The following is a 21,187-nucleotide window of genomic DNA, read 5'->3' on the forward strand; positions in this document are numbered from 1 at the left end:
ATACATAATCTGTTGGAATGTCAGCTGCCATTCCTCTTTCCCTTCCCTTCCAATCCTTCCATCATTTAGATTCCAGTCCACCCAACCCGGCACTGGTTTGTTCAAAAACTCCTCCCATCTATTTTGCCTGACAAACTATTTCCATATGCTCTTTATCCATCCACAGTCGCGGACAGCATGGATGGTTGATTCAACCGCAGTTGCACATGTTGGACAGTAAGTCGGGCTCAGTTTCCTTTTAGTCTTTTCCTCTGGCTTTAATAGTTTACCATGCCTCACTAACCAGAGTAGAAACTACCATCGTCCTGGACCTTATGTTTTCCATATCTTCTCCCAGCTTGCCGACTCCTCCTGCAATTCCCCCTCTAACCAATCCAATTCATATGCCGACCTAGTGATGAATACCCCCTTTGGCTCGAGTTTCCAACAAAGCCGGTCTGGGTTGTCTGCACCAGGGAGGATATAAATGCCTATAAGCTTCTATCTGCTCTGGTTTTAGCCAAGATCGAAGTTTATCAAGATTCCAGCCATTACTGTTTCAGTAGTCCTCTACCTTTTTCTCCACTTCTTCCTCTGGTATTTCCCCCTCTATCTCATCCAATAGTGGTTCATCCTCTAACCACTTATCCCTCCAAAACCGTATTGTCTCTCCATTCCTAATCTTCCACTGCGCTCCCTTCTTAAGTAATTCGCTGCCCTTTGCAATGCTCTTCCATACATGGGAATCCCCAACCCTAGATGAACACTTGATTCTTGTTATACCTTACCATACTTTCCCTTAACCACTTTCTCCCACAAAGCCTGCTCATCCTTAAACAGCCTCCAGCTCCGTGTAGCAAGCATTGCCACATTCATTTTCCTCATTCTTCTAATCCCTAAACCTCCCCTCTTTTTTAATTGAGTCACTGTCTCCCAGTTGATATGGTGAATCCTCTTGCTCTTCTTATTATCCTCCCAAAGGAAGCCTCTAGCATACTTCTCCAACTCATCCAGTACCGTCACCAGGATTAATGCTATCTGCATGTGGTACATTGGTATAGCAGACAGGACTGACTTAACTAAGGCGGCTTTCCCCGCAAATGATAGGGTTTTTCCAACCGGCTAGCTTCATTCTGACACGGTCCAACAAAGGTTGAAACATGCCTTTAGTAACTCTCGAGTGAAAAAGTGGAACTCCTAGGTACTTTCCAAGATTCTTTGCCTCATTTATCCCTATAATCTTACTTATCTCCTTGACTACTGTGCTTTTTACATTCTGCGAGTAGAAGAACTTGGATTTATCCATGTTGATTTTCTGCCCTGAGATACCACAAAATTCTGCCATGATGCTACGAACTATTTGACCTTGTAAAGACGTGGCTTCTGCACACAACAATAAGTCATCCGCAAACATTAGGTGAGTTATCCTCGGTCCAACTCTTGATGTCTTCACTCCTCTCCACTGTTTTCCTTTCGTGGCCTACAATATTAAATGACTTAGACACTCCATACACAATACAAAAAGATACGGTGAAAAGGGGTCCCCTTGCCTCAAGCTTTTAAACGGAACAAAACTCTCTGATTTTTCCCCATTCCATAGTATTGCAGTTGCCTCCACTTGTACACAATTCATAATCAGCTTGATTAGCTCGTGAGGTATACTAGCCCATTCCAGGGTCTGATGTAAAAAATCCCACATTACTCTATCGTAAGCTTTTTCCAAATCTATCTTAATTATCATAGCACCGTTTTTACCTTTTATCTTCCTCATTATATGTAATAGTTCTTGGATAATTATCACATTATCACACGATTGCCTCCAAGAAATAAAGCTTGCCTGTTCTGGACCTACCAACTCATTTAGCAAAGGCCTCAATCTGTTGACAATTACTTTGGTCACTACCTTGTAATTCATATTACATAAAGAAATCGGTCTCAAATGTGCCACAACTTCCAGACTCTTCATTTTTGGTATAAGGGATATCAGTATGCTATTCACTCCAGGCAGTAGCTCCTTCCTCCTGAAGACGTCCTACACCCATTTGACTAGTAAGCGTCTTATTTTTGACCAACATCTCCGATAGAAGCTCGCACACACTCCATCCAGTCCAAGTATTTTATTGCTTCCCATATCAAACAGTGCCTTCTTGACTTCCATTTCACTAACCCCATGTGTTAAAAAGTTTTTCTGCCTCTTAGTTAGACCCTTGAAACTATTAGCACCTCCTCTATTCAAAGGCTAAACATTCTCACTACTATATAGATTTTTGAAAAAATCTACCGCAATGTCTCTTACCAATTCCCTATCTGTTTGCCACCGGCCCTCCTTATCCTTGAGACTCAGTATTTCATTGCGTTTTTGTTTTATGATTGTAGAGAGGTAGAAGAATCTGGTATTCCTGTCTCCACACCTTAACCATTGCACCTTTGATTTCTGATACTAGAACACCTCCTCCTATTCTAAAATTTCATTATACTTTGAAATTAATTTTTCCTCTAACTTTTCCAAAGACTTCGATTCTTTCTGGGAAAGCGCCTTCTGTATGCCATTTAACCTTGCTAAGCATCTTCTCTTCCTATGGAAAATGTTCCCAAAGACCTCGGTGTTCCATATTTGAAATCTCTCTGAGAGTTTCACCAAATTCTGTAGTAAATCGTCCTCCGTCCCGCAGCATCTCTCCATTTCTTCCATAAACCCTGGATGGGTCGTCCAAGCCAACTCAAATCTAAAAGGCTTAAGGCCTGCTGGCTTCCTACCTCCGACAGCAGCCTCCAGCAATAAGGGGTGATGATCCGAGTGTGCTCGGGCCAGATATATAACTGCCGCTTCTGGAAAATGAAGTCTCTACTCCTCATTACATATTGCCCTATCTAGACGTTTCCTAACTCATGCTTCTCCTTTCCGAAGGTTGTTCCATGTCAAGGCTAGACCATTAAACCCCAAATCAATCAACTCACAACTATGAATGCAATCCCAGAGGTTGTTTTCACTGACTCTCCTAAAAACTTGTCCGCCCTTTTCATCAGCTTCTACTATCTCATTGAGATCCCCAATAATCAACCAGGGATAGTTTATATGGGATCCTACCAATTTAAGATATTGTCATAACTCTCAACACAAACCCCTGTCGGGTGATGCATAAATTGCAGATAGTAGCCACTCCCGTTGCGAGTTATCCCGGACTATCGCATGAATGAATTGCTAATTTGTACCTATTACTTCAATCCCCAGCTCTAAGCTGTTCCAGAACATCCAAATGCCTCCAGAGAATCCGGCTGCCTCTACACACATCTTGTTATCATAGTGGAAACAACTCATAATTCTCGTCGTATTATCACTCGCTACTTTCGTTTCCATTAATATCAGGATGTCTGGTCTATGCTGATTCTGTATTTCCCTAATATTTCGCCAAAATCTCTGGTTAGCTGCCCCACGGCAGTTCCAACTAATAATCTTCATCTTGACTATAGATTCAAGTATGGTATGGCTCAGGGCATCTCCCTTCCTTGGCTTCAGTAGCTGCTCCCATTCCTATCCCCCTCCCCAGGAAAATTAGATTGTCGTCCCTTAGGTTGATTCCCTCAATCTGTGGCTGGTTCGGAATGCTAATTGTTTCTCTCAGATCCAACATCCCTTTCTCTTGGTGGCCATTGGTGGGTCACCGGGATCCATATCAGTTGCTTCTCCACTCCCCTTTGCCCTATCTAATGACTGATCTATTGTAGCTTCTGCACCCACTGCATCTCACAAAATAATGTCTCGATATGGCTTCTCCACTTGTCTTGAACACTCCCCCATTTTCGCTTCTCCTTCTCTTATTTTCACACCCTTTTACAGAATTGAAACTCTTTGCCCACCTAAAGATTGGCTCTGCCTTGGCAAATTAACTATTACTGTCTTAAGGCTCCTTTTTTGCTCTAGCTTCCTGCAACTAGAACTCTGATTCTCCTTTCCCTTAGTTTGTCCAAATGCCCTCTCAGGACTCTTGAACACCAAACCATGGGATGGACTGGGTATTGCATTGATTTTGTCCATGAGAGCTTCCTTAGAGTCCCTCTCTCTCAGGACTGGTCCATCATCTCCAGTCTCACTTAAAATTTCGAATCTCGAGCCATTACATTCCTTCACCTTGCCCCATGCAGGTCCATTCGAGTCTATGCTCTCGACCTGGCTTCCCCTTTTTTCATTTGGCTCTGTGATACTGCCCCTCGGTAAATTTATGTCTTGCTGGCGCTTGTCCTTAAGCTCCTACTGAGTGACTCCCATCTTGGCCTTACTTGTCGCCCTTGATCTCTTTTTGCTTATCACCATCCAAGGCCCAAAGAGGTTGCTCTCAGCTTTCTCCTGTTTTCTGTATTTAACCTGTCTCTCATCCCCTGCAGCTGCTGCTGGCACTTCGGACCCATTCCAGCTATTTAAAGCAATATGCCCACACTAGGGATGTATGCGAGCCGAGCTACTCACGAGTAACTTGCGAGTAGCTCGGTCAATGGCTTGGCTTGAACTCGATTTAACCGAGTTCGAGCCGAGTCTCGAGCTACTCGATTGGTATTCGAGTCGAGTTTCGAGCCAATAATTTGAGACTTGAAACTCGTCGAACTACTCGTCGAGTCGGGGCGTATTTAAATAATATATATAATTTAAATAATATATATGTATTATAATTATAAAATGACCATTTTGGGTATAATTTATACTGAATTTACAACAGAAACTTTTTCGAGTTGAGCCAAAAAGCTTGATTAGACTCGACTTGATAAGGCTTGACTAAAAGTCGAGTCTTATCGAGTCGAGTCTCGAGTTTAAATTAAATTCCTCGAATCAAGCCTCGAGTTTCGATTTTTTGAACTCGGTCGAGCTCGACCCAAGTTCGAGGCTAGGCACATATGAGTCGAGTCGAGCTCGAATATAACAATACTCGAGCTCGACTTGGCTCAATTACATCCCTAGCCCATACTACCCGTACTCAAAACATATCGCCTCCAGGCCCTCATATTCTACTACTTGCAGCTCTCTGTCCACCCAAACGAATGGCACCAAAGGCTTCTTCAAATCCATCTCCACACATAAGCGTGCATATTTACCTTTGGTAGCAGATAGGGTCTGGTAGTCAACCTTCAGAGCTTTACCAAGTGCATTGCCAATCCTCATCAAGAACCCCTCATCGTAATATTCTACTGGTAGACCCGGCAACCTAGCCCATACTGATGTAGTTTTAATGTCTGCGCTCGCAGGCTTCCATTTACTGATGGTAATATAGTGCCCTTGAATTGTCCATGGCCCCTCTTTTAGTACATTTTGATAATCCTCTTTAGTCCGGAATCACGAGAGGAAAAATCTGTTTTCTAAATCCAATAGTTCGAAATCCGCTCGCAGCGCCCAGGAGTCTCTTAAACGATTTTTCAGAGCTTTGTACACCACCTTCTTTCCCAATACTTTAATCACGAGGCTTCTCCTCCAAGGATGCCATAATTTCTTGATTTCATCTTGCTCTGAGTCCACCCTTGGCAATTTTGACTCACGAATCTCGGCCTCCTTGGTCAAATCTGACTCTGAAAAGAGAGGATCTTCATCCAAATCCATTTCCTTCCCTACCCCATCGTAGAACTTCCCTGGCTGCTTCACTTCTTTAAGCGGGTCGAGAAAGGATCTCTTCCCCCAGGCTCCTGCTCCCGATTGTGGGTTTCGTAAATTTCATCCATTGAGCCTTGCATCCTTGTTGACGCCAAGATGAATATTCTCCACTATTTCTCCAGTTGATCTTCGTTTGAACTTTTTCTTGCCTTTTCTCAGGATATCTTCATCTTGCTTTGCTCCCGAATCGTCATTAGGATTTTGGCTATTTTGAACTTCCATGGTTTCAAAAAACTGAGTCCCGAGGAACAATGCTAATCACAGTGGACTTCAATGGTGGTGGGCTCCAGTGGCGCAGAGCGCATGTCACTACAACAAAAATGGTCTATCCTACATGCCTATAAGGACATTGCTGGTTTGTATCATTATAGCACTCCTATCATGACACTTATTAGCAATTCAATAATATATACTCTAATTTTTTTTATTTTATCAGATATAAAAATAATAATGTGCTTTTAGACTACCTAACATGACACTTGAGAAAATGTGAGATGTACCAAAAAAAAAGAAAGACACAAAACGACACCGTTTGATTTTGGCGGAAGATTCTTTTGCTCTAAAACACTCAAAATTTTCATTCTACCGGCCAAAACACTTAGTCAAAACACTTACCCAAAATTTTCATTTTCCAACTCCACCATTTCCAGCCCTCCCTCCCCCTCTCTCTGTGGAGGTGTCGGGCGTACTACTTAGGCCAAGAATAGGCATTCAAATGGACAGGGTTGCTGGCCTGTTAAATCTGCTAGCTTCATTTTGAATTTGCTCAAGAATGCTGAAAGCAATGCAGAGGTTTGTCTATGTAGGTGAAAGGCTTGGATGTGGATTCACTTTTCATTTCTCACATTCAAGTGAATCAAGCACATAAACAAAGACGTCGCACATATCGTGCCCATGGAAGAATAAACCGTATGTCCGACAGATGACTTTTTTTTGAGTTTTCTATTCTGTCCATTATGTCTATTAACTTCAATATATGATCTTTTTGGCTAGCCTACATGTCTTTCCCCTGCCATATTAAGTTGATTTTATCCGAGAAGGAAGAGTCTGTCAAAAAGGAGGTAATACATACTTGTAGAATGTGACTATTTTGTTATGGATTTGTTGTCCATAACTTGTTCGATAAAATGTCAAGTAGAATGCAAACCTTTGGTGAGGTGCAGATCTAGGTGGCATTTGGGTCGTCTGTTTATGTTTCTTTGGTTACTTATGAATTTCAACCTTTTTTGCAGAGTGAAATTCTGATAAAATGGTGCACAGACTATTGAGAGACGTTGAAGCAGACGGATGGAAAACGATCCGACTTCCCTATCATATGCGAGTCTTGCCTCGGCGACAACCCTTATGTTCGAATAGTAATGTTTCTGTTGTTACCCGCCCTCTCAGCTTTATAACTTTTCTGGGTTAATTAGGGTTTTTTTTTCCTTTTTTCCAATTTGGTGTTTTGTGAAGTAAATTGATAGTCTTCAGACGTTTTAGTTTAATTAAAGCAATGTGAAGTTCAAATCTTGCTTGACAGCGTTTTAACTTTCTTTATGAATTTGATTACTGGATTTATATAAGTATTTTGTAGTATATGCATTGGAAGTTTGGCAAAATTCGTTAGCCCAATGTCTGTTATAAATTTGGGATCTGGGGGTGGGCGGTGTGGGAGATGAGGAATTAAACATAACATTTATCTTGGATATGTCAGGTTTCCATTTAGCTGCAAAGTTAGTATCCTGGGAAATTTGTTCTCAATTACGTTTATTCTTGGTATATGCTACGATCTAATTATGAATCGAATGCTCAGCTTATAATTAGTCATAGCATAGCTGTATGTCATATAAACATCAAACAAACTATGGATTGCTAGTTTACATTTTTTATTGTGAAGGGAAAATTAACTCTAGATGGGTAGCGAAAATACATTGTAGTTAGAATTTTGCAAGTGTGCAAGAAAGAAACAGAGACTTTGGCTAGGATAAAGGTGGGTGCTAGATGAGTAGATGTTCGAAATATATACTGTGACTCATGACCTTGAAACAAGGATTTTTTATTGACCTCTCTGAATGATGTTATTGGCTGCGGCTGGCTTAATTTCGTCCATCTCTTCACCACTCCCCTCTTTTTTCTCTGTATGTATCTTTCCTTTAGCTGCTCTAATGACCTTAATTGTAGAGGTGGTTCACGTAGTTCGGATTCAGCTATCTAATTGATTGTACTATGAGGAATAATTCTATACCACATTTCTTAAACCTTTTATGCAGCCATCTCAGTTATATAATGATCGTATGTCTGATTTTTGGAACATCTGGACTGACTATTGTCAATGTTGTCAATTTGCATTCTAAATGAGGTGATCTCTTGAAGGGAAGTACTAGATTTTAGGCCACCAGAATGAAGCTTGAAAAAATGTAGAATCATAGCAGGCATCACGATTCATAAAATAAAAAGCTTGCATTGCTTGGAATAGCTGTTGTTGATAGAATCTCAGAAGTTTATCTAAGCTCTGAACCGAAAAAAGAAAAGTTAGTCTTAGCTCAGAATTTTCTATCTTAGAACCAAGTGTTACATGTTATAATTCATATCTAGATCCCAAAATTACCAATTACTAATTACTACCTCATTAATCTGAAACTTATTAGTGAAAAGACGTTTTAGGTTTGATGTGGAACTAAGGGTGATATTATTTTTCCTTTCTTTTTTGTAAAATGATCGACCTGAACATGTATTAGGTTTGATAAATTTTATAGCCATGCTGACGGGACTCCATCAAGTAGTGTGGTGGTTGAGAATTTGATAAGTGAACTAAGAGTGTTTGTATGTTACTTAAGTCATGCTGAGACTAATAATAACTATATTTGGTTTTCTTTTAGAGTAAAATGAAAGAATAGAAAATGAAAGAAAAACAAGCTAAACTTTCACCAGAAACTGAGGACTCAGTTGGCCGAAATGACATATTTGCTCAAGTCATTGGACAAAACAAACTTGGCCACATCCGGCTGTTTAGTGAAGGTGTCAATCCAACTGACTTGTAGAGGGATATCCCAAGTCGTAGTATGTGCCATCATAAAAATATTGAGCAGCAGGCAGTATTATCAATAATGGAAGATAAATTGAAGTAACAAGATGTAGACATTGCTGATCTGAAGAAATTAGCGCAATAATTGAGTCAAACTTCAGCAGACAGCCTAAGGTATCCATCATCGTCATCTACCAGTGTTTCAGGCCCGAATCCATCTGATGATATTGGCGGACAAGTGTTAGGATCAAATTGGTATGAGATAAATGTACAAGTAACGCTAGAACCTAATGAGCAGGTTGATTAGACCGTATGACTTGTGGCAAACAATCCAAGATGCATTTGGAGCATCAATCACTTGGCTTTCTCTTTATTCACTGCAATTTCTTATAGACTTAGTGCTGATTCTCTTTTGTTTATTAGATAGCAATGCTATTTTCATGTTAGCTTGCAGTTCTTTTGAACCCTTTCACTTGGTTACTTTTGTTGTTGAAGGATATTTGAGCATTGATTTGCTTTTAAATTACTACATGATTTGCTCAATGTTTTAAAACCCGGACCGTCAATTGAACCGGTGAGGTGAAAGGGTCGAGGTTCAACCGGTCGGACCGGTTCAACCTCGGTTCAATGATTTTTTAAAAAAATAATTTATATAAATATATATATACGCAAAATAAGACATGCAATAGACTAATTTAAAACTTTATATGATGAAAAGTTCACTATTTTTGAATAATTTGGAATTTCAAAAATAAAATTTTTAAATTATAAGTTAAAACAAATAAATTTCATCTCAATTTTAATTATATCTACCAAAAAAATCTCAAGTCCAACCCAAAAATATCATAATATTTTGAAATTATACAAAATTCACGTCTATGAGAATTTGACATTGTGAACTTAAATTTTAATTTACATATTTGAGATTTAAATATTGTAATTTAAAAAAGAAAGTTTGGAGTTCGAAAGAAGTCAAGAGAATTGAAAATAAAAATGCAAACTTGATAAGAAACAAAAAATGAGATAAAAGTGAGTGGTTGTGGCATTAAATAATTTGGGTTAAAGAAAAATAATTCTTTTTTAACTTTTTTGCAAAAACAAATCTCTGTCAATTTTGCTTTCTTTGCCCTTGTCTAATAGTGGACGAAAATCTTTATTTAACGAAGGTTTTCTATTTGGTTGAAGAACCGAGCTGCTTTATCGAGAAAAATGTTCCATTTGTCATACTGCATACTCTTTTGTACGTTTTGTTTTGCTAGATGTTTTTTTTGACCACCTTGCTAGACATTGTCGATGAAATGGAGAGAATAACAAACCTTACACGCATGGGATCAAAATATCAACATATTTTCTAAACGGTTTTTCTTTCTTTTTTTGGGTTATTATCACATTTAAACCCCCTTTAACGTTTGGTACTACTATCAATTTTGCCCCTTAATGTTATCTTTTAGTTATTTTACCCCCAAGACTTAACGCATCAAACTTAACAGAGTTTGTTAATTAAAGTGAAAAGACATGTTTAATCCTTAAAATTATTATCACTTTACTCCCATAAACTATAATCTTATTATCAATTTACCCGCTAAAGTTATTTTTTAGCCAATTTATCCTACCATTAAACCAACTGAGCAAGTTAAAAAACTTTAGAAGAAAACACCCTCCTCTTTGCATAATAAAAATAATAAAAAATTTAGAGTGGTTCTTCTCCTTTTTAGTATCAAGAAAAAAAAGTCAAAGTATTAATTTATTTCTTCTTGACAATTTATTAATATAAAAAATAGAAAGATGGAGAGGGGGAGTGGGAGAGAGAGAGCTCAATTCTTTTTCTAAAAATTACAAATAAGAAAGAATTAAATACTTTATTATTTTAAAATTATTTCACTTTTCTATTTACTACCAAATTCCAATCCTAATCCCGATAACCTTACAGTAATATAATAATATTAGACTTTTCTTTATTTTTTTCTTTGTAAAATCTAATTTTGTTGTCTCCTTCTTTCCTATCTCTTTTTCTTTTCCTACTATTGATAAGTGTGAAAAAAGAAATTTGAAAAACCCTTTTATTTTTATATTTTTCAATCTCTTAAAGTGAAAAAAAAGGAAGAATAACCATTCCAACTTTTTTACTTTTAATTATATATAAAAAGGGTAAATATATTTAAAATTTTTTGACCATACTAGTTAGATTAACGACGAGATAAAATGCATAGGAAATAATGTTAGGAATTAAAGTGATTGTATCACTATAATCTAAACGAATAAAGTGACAATAACAATGTAGTAATGCTATAAAATAAAAGGGTATTTTTGTCCAAAATTTCTTAACATGTTGAGTTGAATTATTTAAGGGGGTAAAATGACTAAAAGATAATGTTAAGGGGTAAACTGATAGTAGTGATATAATTTAAAGGGGTAAAATGATAATAACCCTTTTTTTTGGGTGTACATAAGTAACATTTTGGATGTGTCCCCAATGTATCCTTTCAGTTATTTAATTTTGAGATAGTGGAGCTCCTGGAAATCGCTATATATATATATATAGACACACATTCCACCCCTTTCCACATCCTTTCCACTCTTAATTGTTAGATTCAGTATTCGAACCTTGAATTTAGCAGCGAAAAAAACCCTAAAGACTCTTCGTAAACACTAATCCAACTAGTAGAATACCCGTGCTATGCACGGTGCTGACATTATTGGGAAAAAAATAAAATGGTGAACAAATAAAGGTGAAAAAATTTTACCAATAAAATTAAAATATAATATCTATTTAACAATAGTTTGAAATATAATAGAATGTATATATCATTCAAGAACCGTCTTTTTTCGGTTGTATGAGAATTTTTTTTATCATTGTATGAGAATTGTTAACAAAAAAGTACAATAGTTAATATAGAATAGCATCAACAGAATTTAATACAATTGTGTTGTAATCAAATGAAAAATACGCACCAATTGAATTGTTATTAGCACCCATAGTTAATGAAGTAATCCCTATATAAAAATATTTTGGTACATGTAGTAATTGGTAATCTATAAAATTGCTAATCTATAAAATTGCTAAGTTGTCTATAAATAGCATCAATAGAATGTAATACAATTGTATTATAATCGAACAATTGTAATACAATTGTATTGTATTGTATCTATAGTTGATTTAGCAAGATAGTGCAGCCAAAAAGTGTGTATGTAAGATAAGTATGACGATATAAGAAACTGTATATTTACCATGATCACGCAAAATCATTGGTGATGTGGATGCCTGGCGATCTTGAGGACAGTTAGATTTTTCATTTCTTTGATCTAGAAATAAAATATATATTAAATTAAAAATCAATAGTTTATGTATTTATTTTATGTGTAAATAGTGATACATTGTATGAGAACTGTTAACAAAAAAAAATAATTAATATAGAAATAACATCAATAGAATTTAATAGAATTGCATTGTAATCAAATGAAAACAATTACAGAGAAGTGGTTACCTGAACTAAGGAATGCAGTTTTAAATGCTCAAAAGTGCCTTGACGATTGCACATATGTCAGGGGTTTGGTGAGTTTTTTGCTCCTCTTGAATCATTTTCTTTTTTCTAATTGTAATATATTACTTGCAGGTGTTAAGTAGGACTTGGCTCTAACCTTTCGTTTAAGTACTTTAAGCAATGAACTATTTATTCCATGAGTTGAATTGTGCTGTTGCTAGATAGATGAATCACGTAGTTGTAATTGTCATTGTTGATAAAGAAAAGAAAGGCTAGAATGCAATTTTGCCAAAAGGATTTCTGACGAAATTAAAAATTAATCCAATTTTAATAATGGGCGTATAGTGCCTTAGTTATTAGTAGTATCTGAATTGTTTTTCTCCAATTATAAACCATTTTTAATTATTTTTTTTAATTATCAAAAAATCTTTTTTTTATTTCATGCACGATCATTTTTGGAATAAAATTATGAAAATAACTATCGTAACACCTATTTTATGTGATAAATGTGCAATAAAAAATAATTAAAAAAATTTCAGTAATACAAACAAATAAATTTTTATAATATACAATTTATGTTAGAAATAGTAGAACCCTCAATCATGAACCTATACCATCCGCAATTATATAAGCAAGCAATACCTTTTTAACAGTGTAACAATAAGCAAACAACCGTTCATAAGATTTTGTAAAAATTTTCAGAAATAATGGATGATCAGAAAATCAATGCAATATCATTCATGACAAAAAACAAAGCAAAAACAAAACATACTTAAAAGGCAGAGGGGACTGACCTGGAAAATTAAGCCGGCCGCAAGAAGGTTGATTTCTGCTGGAGTCTCTGCACATAATATCTTCCACTACTGCTCACAAAAGAAACAAAATCAATACATTTACAAAATCAATTAAGAAACTGAGAGAGAGGGTGAGGGAATTAACTCGATAAGTTAATTAAGTCGATCAGTAAAAGAAGAATTTGTATAATTGTAGGCGGAGTTAAGACCCACTACTTTTTTATGTATTAAAATAAATACAAAAATCTAGAAAAAAGTATGACAAGTTTAGAAGGCAAGGGTTTCTGCTAAAAATCCCTTCCTGAATACATATAGATATAGATCCCAATGATTTTCTTGAAATGGCTTAACACTAAAGAAAGAAAATAAAATTAATCTGAATATCCAAATCATTGACGAAGTCTTGAATATCCAAATCATTGACGAACAAATTAATATTTCTTTAGAAAAATGTTTTCCTAAACATTTCCAAATGCCTAGAATTTTAAAAGATTTCCTTCCAAACACCAAGAACTTTTTTTTTCAGAAATAGTTTGTTTAGAACTTTTTTTTTTCAGAAATAGTTTGTTCAGAGCTGAGATTTGATAGCGTAAAAAGAGAAAATGAGAGTGAGGAGTCAGTTTCTGTTGTTTGGGACAATGTAAGGGACAAAAAAGAACAACAACTGAAAGATTAGGTGAGAATCTATTTTGCAAATATAGTGTAAAAAAAAAAAAAAGAGTCATTCCTTCCAAGTTCCAAATATGGGCGGAAAACAAAGGAAAAGTGAACAAAGTTTTGTGAGATTTTTTAAAATACAACTTTCTATCCTTAGATGTATCTTGAATAAAATTTTAATAATGTATGCATCCAAAATCCTTCCATTTATTTTCTCGAAATTCCCAACAACATCAAACTTTTTATTCTCTTCTTTTCTTTTCTTTTTCATAACTTAACATTTTCGACGTTTTCTTTTCCATTCCAATCTCGCAAACTAGCCATAAAAGACGTTTTTTTTGTGTGTTTGTTTGGATTGTGATTCCTTCTTTAAAAAGAAAAAAATTTCATAAACATATTTTTAATACTCCTACTATTTTATTTTTGCAATTCCCTTCCTATCTTGCGTACATTAAATCACAAAGAAAAAGTGCTAGAATATTTCCATTTTTTTCGTATATCCAAGCAACAAAAAAGCCTCTCGTCAATCATTTGGTCATCATTCAGTCATCATCTTCACAACACTCTCCCTTATCCACGTAATCTGTACAATACGGATCCGCCGCCGCTACTAGCACTTTCCACACAGGCAACACACACCATATATACTCCTTCACGGCACGACTTCTCCAGCATTATTATCAGTGTCGGTTGAGAGCAGCTTTTCGAGAGGAAAAATGGCGGAAGGGGAGGAAGTGGAGAACAAGCAGGTGATACTGAAGCACTACGTCCGGGGTTCTCCGAAGGAGAGTGATATGGAAATCAGAACCGGCAAGACGAAGCTGAAGCTTCAGGAAGGTTCTTCGGGGGCGATTGTGGTGAAAAATCTCTACTTGTCTTGTGACCCTTACATGAGAAACCGCATGAGCAAGATGGAAGGCAGCTATGTTGAGTCCTTCACTCCCGGCTCCGTAAGTACAAAATGTACAGATTTGGATAATTTTTTAATATTAAATGTCAATTCTGTCATTTTTTTTGTTTTTTTTACTGTTGCTATGGGTACTGTTGGGTGATTATTTTATTGTTCTTTTGTTTGAATGGCGGTTTTTTTTTTTCTGTTTTTTTGGTACATCACCTGGGATTGGTCTATTGTGAAATATATTAGACAATTTAAAGTTCATTAATTAATTATCATAATTTATGATAATCAGTGATGGAACACCTCCAATACTGGGAGTTTTGGTCAAAGTTAGAAATTCTGAGTCTTCCTTGAAGTTTCTTATTCGAGAGTTTGCCGGATTTCGAACTTTTGTGTTGTCTCAGCAGATGAGGTAGTTGATGGGACATGGTGATTAGGTAGAAAGAACAATTACCCTTTTTGGGCCAATGAGCTTCCATCCCCCTAAACTTTGATAGTACAAAAGAAAAAGTGAAAGTGTTTGAAAAGGTCTTGAAAAGCAAGAATAATGGATACCAATGGAATAGAAATAAAAGCAATTTACAAGGTCAGAAAAGTGAATTGTTGGCTTAAAGTTACTCCGTGTTGCAGGAATCTTATGTCGTGGATACCCTATTCAAAACTTTTGTTGCTTTGCACCACTGTCCTAGAAGGAGATTATGGAATAAAAGGAGTTGTTTTGGGCAGGTAATCACATAGAAGTGAAAATAAGCGGAAGTCGAGAGCTTGGTTAGACTGAAAGCTAGAGAAGGGCATTGTTAGCTGATAGTTAGAGAGTTTCTTGAAAATGGTAGAGGCAGAGGAAGTGAGTAACACTCAGGTGATAATGAAAAACAATGTAAATGGTCTTCCCAAAGAGACCAACATGATTTTAGCAGCTAGTTCCATAAGGCTGAAGCTCCCAGAAGATTCAGATATCTATGTGTCCTGTGATCCTTACATGAGAAATCGTATGCAAAAGCTCGAGGGAAGCTATGTTGGGTCCTTTATTCCAGGCTCTGTAGGTCTGTTTCATCTTTCAAGACCATCATTGGGAGTTTGTTGTTATTCGTTGAACTTGGGCAATGTTGAATTTAAGGAATTAACAATTGTAGCAATGCGAAATTAAGAGGCACTGGTTTGCACATTCTTTTGTTGTAAGAACTATGAAAAATAAATGGATTCAGTCTTTGAGGTCATCATGTGTGAAATGATGTGGCAAAATACTTAAAGATTCAACTTACAATTTGGAGATTCTTAACTTGCTTATAATCAGTTTCACATTATGTAAATATTTCAGAAAAGGATAACACATGTTTTCTAGAGCTTCTGAAGTTATTGGATATGATATAACATCATAACACTGGATTGGTAGTGCATGATCGCATCTAGGTTACAGGTGACTCTAATGGCAGTTTATGGTTGGTAACCCAGGTTGCATTTTAGTAATTGAGATTCTTTCAGGGGTTCTTTCGATTAATGGCTTTCCATTTTGTGATCTTTCAAGTACATAATGCCTGTGCATATATTATTTATTTTAGCATTTTTAGCGGTCCACATTAACTGGATCTCTGTGTTAAGATAGGCAAGTCGGTAATATGGGTACTCGAAAGTTACCTTTTTTTCTTTTCATGGTATGCCTAACTGATTATAGTTGAAGTTGATTGTAATATGTCATATCCAGTAGAATTGTTATCTTGTAAGACTTATTTAACCAGTTACCAGAATAGATTATCAGCATGACAAGTACCATCAATGGTGGTTAATCATTCAATTGAAAGAGGAAAAAGTTTTGACCGTTTGTCAGTAAGTCAAGACCATAACTTGATGTCATTGCTTTCATTGCAGCCTATTGTGGGATATGGCGTGGCTGAAGTTCTGGATTCTAGTCATCAAAATTACAAGAAAGGTGATCTGGTTTGGGGAATGACTACATGGGAAGAGTACAGTGTTATCACTTCTACAGAGGGTCTCTTTAAGATTCAGCACACAGATGTGCCTTTGTCCTACTATACAGGCATCCTGGGTAAGTTTCTTACAAACATTTCATTTTTCAATGGTGAAAGTGTGTTTCTTTAATTGGTGAATAATGACGGAATAAGCTAATATTTTGATTTCCTGTGTTGAATTTAGTGTGTCTTAATTATGATGCAATTTCATAGAATCAACTTCCTGCACCAGATATTCGAGTATTGACATAAATAGTAGCTTTCCAATGGAAGTTTGTGTTCATGTGCAATTGGTATTTTTAAATAATGTTTTGCTGTAAACCGTAAAAAGCTTTACCTGTCGTGTAGAGAGAGTGAGGGAGGGAGAGCGCGTGAGACAGAGAGAGAGAGTATAATTGAAACATTATGCAGTGGGTTAAAATGTTTAAAAGAGGAGCACTTTTCCTTTTTCGTGTTATAGTTTATCATGAAGAATAATGAACAACATTAGAAGTTAGGTAGACTTGCATTCCCTTTCTATCCCCACTGTCCCTTCCATTTTCAACTCTTTATAGTGAAAATCTTATGGTCTCTAAAAAGAAAGGGGTCCTGTAATTTATTAGCTCAGCCTTCAGCAGATGTTTAGGCATAAACACGATGAGCTAGTGATCCACCAAGTTTTTTAGTCATTTTTCATTTAGTCCCTTGCTCTCATCACTAATTCCTTTTCTCTAAATGATGTTCCTCTAACTGATCATTTAAGCCTATGGTAATCGCAGCTTTTTCTACTACGTTATTTGTAACGTCTGAATCTGCTATCTTGCAGAAAATTGATCATACTGGAAGAAACATTTACATCAATTATAGTGCAAAATCTTGTCATTTTATTACTTGCAAAGTGATAGTTTCAGTGGCGCCCCCCCCCCCCCCCCCAAAAAAAAGGCCCACTTATTCTCCATAGGGTTTTCTAATTGGCTTTGAGTTGCTAACAGGTATGCCTGGCATGACTGCTTATGTTGGTTTTTTTGAGGTGTGCTCTCCAAAGAAGGGAGAACGTGTCTTTATTTCAGCAGCATCTGGAGCAGTTGGCCAACTTGTTGGGCAAATTGCAAAGCTATTTGGCTGCTATGTTGTTGGAAGTGCTGGAAGCAAAGAAAAGGTCAGTACATTGAGAAGTTCACTCCATCAGTTTCTCCTAATTCCAGGTGGGGTGAGAAACTATTTGAGCTCACAATACCCTGCTTATCATAACTCTACATCCAAATGATAGTCAAGGCTTATAGTAATCCTGCTAAAAAGTCTATCCTTCCAGACATTCAAAATTCTTTCATGTTCAGCGTTGTGTGTGTTGATATGAGCTGAAGTTGGAATACGATAACCAAGTGACGAGTTTTTGAGTATCTATTTGGACGAATTGCATTTTTTCTTGGCTAAGAATTTTCAAACATCATGCAGGCCTGTTGAAGTGGAAGCTATATAAACCTATGTATGACCTGGAACTACTTGTTATCCTGAAGATGCTTCTAGAAACTGAATTGGAATGTGAACTATGTTTAGGATGTTCCTTAGCTTTACAGTTCACAATATGTTTCAGCATCAAAATTTTTACTGCCCCTGTACCCAGTGGCCCTCTTCAGGCATTTGGCATAATTACTGTTTCTTAAAGAAAAGTGTTCTGATGATTCTGATATGTGGATCTAAAAGCTAAAAGACCAATTAACTCACTTTGCTTGTTTTTGCTGCTATTGACTTCTGTTTTTTTGTTGTTAAGGTTGATTTATTGAAGAATAAGTTCGGGTTTGATGAAGCTTTCAACTATAAAGAAGAGGCAGATTTAAATGTGGCTCTGAAAAGGTCAGCTTTCCATAATAGTGGGGTTAATGAGGAATTAAGAAAGAAAAGCCCCATAAATTCTGCTTTTTCTCTGGAACAGCATAGTTCTTGATGAAGAGGGCGTTGTACTCAGATAAAGCACGTTGATGTGCCACTGAATAGTATTTTTTCAGCTCAAAATGAAATTTTCAGATTCTGAGATTGATTTCGTTGGCTCAAAGTTGGCATTTATAGTTTCTCATTTCTTTGTGTCATTCAAAGTACTTTCTGTGAATGACATCAAGGTGATCTGCAATTTTATCGGTACTTTCGACAGCTAGAAGGACATAGACTTCTGACTCGAATCTTGATTTTGCAGGTATTTTCCGGATGGTATTGATATTTACTTCGAGAATGTAGGAGGAAAGATGCTTGATGCCGTGCTTCTAAACATGACCCCCTACGGCCGCATTGCTGCCTGTGGCATGATATCACAATATAACCTTGAGCAGCCCGAAGGAGTTCAAAATCTGTTTTGTCTGGTCACCAAGCGAATTCGAATGGAAGGATTTCTGGTGTTTGATTACTACCATCTCTATCCTAAGTTCCTGGAAATGATTATCCCACAGATAAAAGAAGGGAAGATTACTTATGTGGAAGACATAGCTGAAGGCCTTGAGAACGCCCCAAGTGCTTTGATAGGGCTTTTCTCGGGGCGTAACATTGGGAAGCAGGTGGTAGCTGTTACCCGCGGATAATTTATATCATCTAGAGCGTCCTTTTCAAGTTTTGTGCTTTGGTTTTGTCTAGTATACTTGGTATCTCATGCAATGTTGGGAAACAAATAGTAGCTGTTTACTGTGTATCGAGTGGAACTCATGGAATGGTTTCAGCTGTTGTGCTTGGCTTTGTCTTATCGACTGGCGTCTTGTCAAATACACAAATAGAATCTCCCTGTTTGCCGGAGCCCAATAGCAGCATCTTGTATAATCTTTCTGTGAGTACAGGAAAGATCAGTTGGTGCTTTTCTGTGTTGGAGATATTAATCAACAGCATTTTGCCCTAAGAATGATAGATGCAGCATTTTGCTTTATATCCACAGAGTTGACATGGAGAAACAAATGGCTTCTGTAAATGGTCCGGAATCTTTTGGGTGTTAAAGAGATAGGTACAGTTAAAGTCGTGAGAAACAGAGAGAGAATTGAGAAAATACTTCAAGTGCCAATTGAGGCACTAAAGACTAAAAGAGCAATTGGTTCAACAACTTCTCTCTAGTGATAAAATTGCGAACAACTTGGAGGATAGAGAACTTCCTGTAAGGTGTGTAACTCTACTCTCAGTTACAAAGGCATTGATAAAATGGATCAATTATAAAATGAGATGGAGAAGGGAGGAATTTTTAGCTTTAGCTTTAGAAGGGAGGTAATGACATAAAAAATATATGACCAAGTACATTGCACCACGTGTCAAATGCAAATATAGGGTATACTAGAACTATCTTGGATCAATTCAATTTTTTCCAAGATCATAAGATTTATCAGAATTCATGGTGTAAAAAGGCTCTTAATTCTCCAGGATAAAGATTAAAGTACAAGATTAGTCATTTCAATCAACATTTTTTTAAATATAATTCGTAACATATATATATGTGAATTATTGTCTCCAAATCTAAATGGTGACTTTAAGTATTGGAAACTCTCCTAGGGGGCAAAAGTCTCCAGGGGGGTGTTATTTACTTCTTGAATTTACAGTAGATACAAATTTCTATTATTTACTTCTTGAATCTATAGCAAATCTTGTTATTTACTTCTTGAATCTATTGTAGATACATGGATACCTGCTTGTATATCTTTGAAAAAACTCATTATTACCACTCCAACTAGACCAAAGAACTTAGTTATTGTATATTGACAGCACTAATGGGGGTTTATTTATCATTTCGGAACCTACTCAATTTTTAGCATGAACATTTGATGCCATTTGTAGGAACCAATAATTGAGCAACTTGAAATGGCACCTAGTAGCCCCCTATCCCCTACCCTCTCCCTTAGATCTGGGGTGGGGGAAGGGGCATGGGTGGCCAAGATTTGGTCCCGTGACCAGATTTGAGAGAGAGGGGGAAGGGTTGGGGAAGAGAAAGGAGGAGGGGAAGGAGGAAAGAGAGGTTGGTTGTGTGATTGTGGTAAAACTGGGAGAAATAGGAGGAGAGAGAAAGTGGATGAGGATGGTTGCTAGTGGCGTGTGATAGAGATGGTGGTGGTGGTAGTTGGGGAAAAGGAGAGGTGGTGGCAATGGAGAGAAGAAGAGAGAGGGGAGATGTGGCGGTAAAGGGTGGTGGTGGATGCTTGTGGGTGCGGTGGCAGGATAGATGGCATGTGAAGAATATCATAGTAAATTCTAAAATTGTTATGAAAATAGAAAAGAAAGTAATTTTGCAACAGGAGTTTTTTGAATTGGTTATTCTTAGTAGAAGGGTCTTCGCTTTTAGAAAATGCAAACTCTTTAAATTCGCATTTGCTAAATGCGAAGTCCGTATCCTTCTTTTCTTTCACCAAATGGAAAAAAAAAAAAAAATGACCTCACACATGTTACGGTTGTGCGCTTTAATGATAAAACTAAATAATATTGTATAGCTCTCTCTTAAACACCTATTCAACACACTCTATCTAATCTTTTTAGCATTAGTATGGCTTAAATGTCATATATAATCTTTTTAGCATTAGTATGGCTTAATCTATTCGACATACTCTATCTAATCTTTTTAGCATTAGTATCGCTTAAATGTCATATATAATCTATTAACTCGCGCAATCCCTAATATTACTAATCTATCTAACCAATGCTAAATACCAATCCAATTAATATTTCATAGTTAGAATTAGATTTTTAAGATATAATCTATTGACTTGTGCAATCCCTAATATTAGGAATCTATTTAACCAATGCTAAATACCAACCCAATTAATATTTCATAGTTAGA

The 21,187-nt window shown here is 36.6% G+C and overlaps 2 protein-coding genes across 2 annotated transcripts; one reads left to right on the top strand and one right to left on the bottom strand.

Annotated features, from left to right (window-relative positions):
• Nucleotides 1–4,228: 4,228 nt before the first annotated feature.
• On the bottom strand, nucleotides 4,229–5,836 carry LOC113766536. Its single transcript, XM_027310718.1, has 4 exons — nucleotides 5,764–5,836; nucleotides 5,307–5,646; nucleotides 4,941–5,225; nucleotides 4,229–4,391 (listed from the first exon to the last, which is right to left on the bottom strand). The coding sequence occupies exons 1-4, from the start codon at nucleotides 5,834–5,836 to the stop codon at nucleotides 4,229–4,231; spliced, it is 861 nt and encodes a 286-aa protein (XP_027166519.1).
• Nucleotides 5,837–14,072: 8,236 nt separating this feature from the next.
• LOC113764786 (2-alkenal reductase (NADP(+)-dependent)-like) lies at nucleotides 14,073–19,300 on the top strand. Its single transcript, XM_027308783.1, has 5 exons — nucleotides 14,073–14,501; nucleotides 16,316–16,493; nucleotides 17,388–17,554; nucleotides 18,167–18,249; nucleotides 18,587–19,300. The coding sequence occupies exons 1-5, from the start codon at nucleotides 14,268–14,270 to the stop codon at nucleotides 18,963–18,965; spliced, it is 1,041 nt and encodes a 346-aa protein (XP_027164584.1). The 5' UTR covers nucleotides 14,073–14,267; the 3' UTR covers nucleotides 18,966–19,300.
• The last annotated feature ends 1,887 nt before the right edge of the window (nucleotides 19,301–21,187 follow it).

The sequence above is a fragment of the Coffea eugenioides genome, chromosome 3 (assembly GCF_003713205.1).
Source record: "Coffea eugenioides isolate CCC68of chromosome 3, Ceug_1.0, whole genome shotgun sequence".
Lineage (NCBI taxonomy): Eukaryota > Viridiplantae > Streptophyta > Magnoliopsida > Gentianales > Rubiaceae > Coffea > Coffea eugenioides.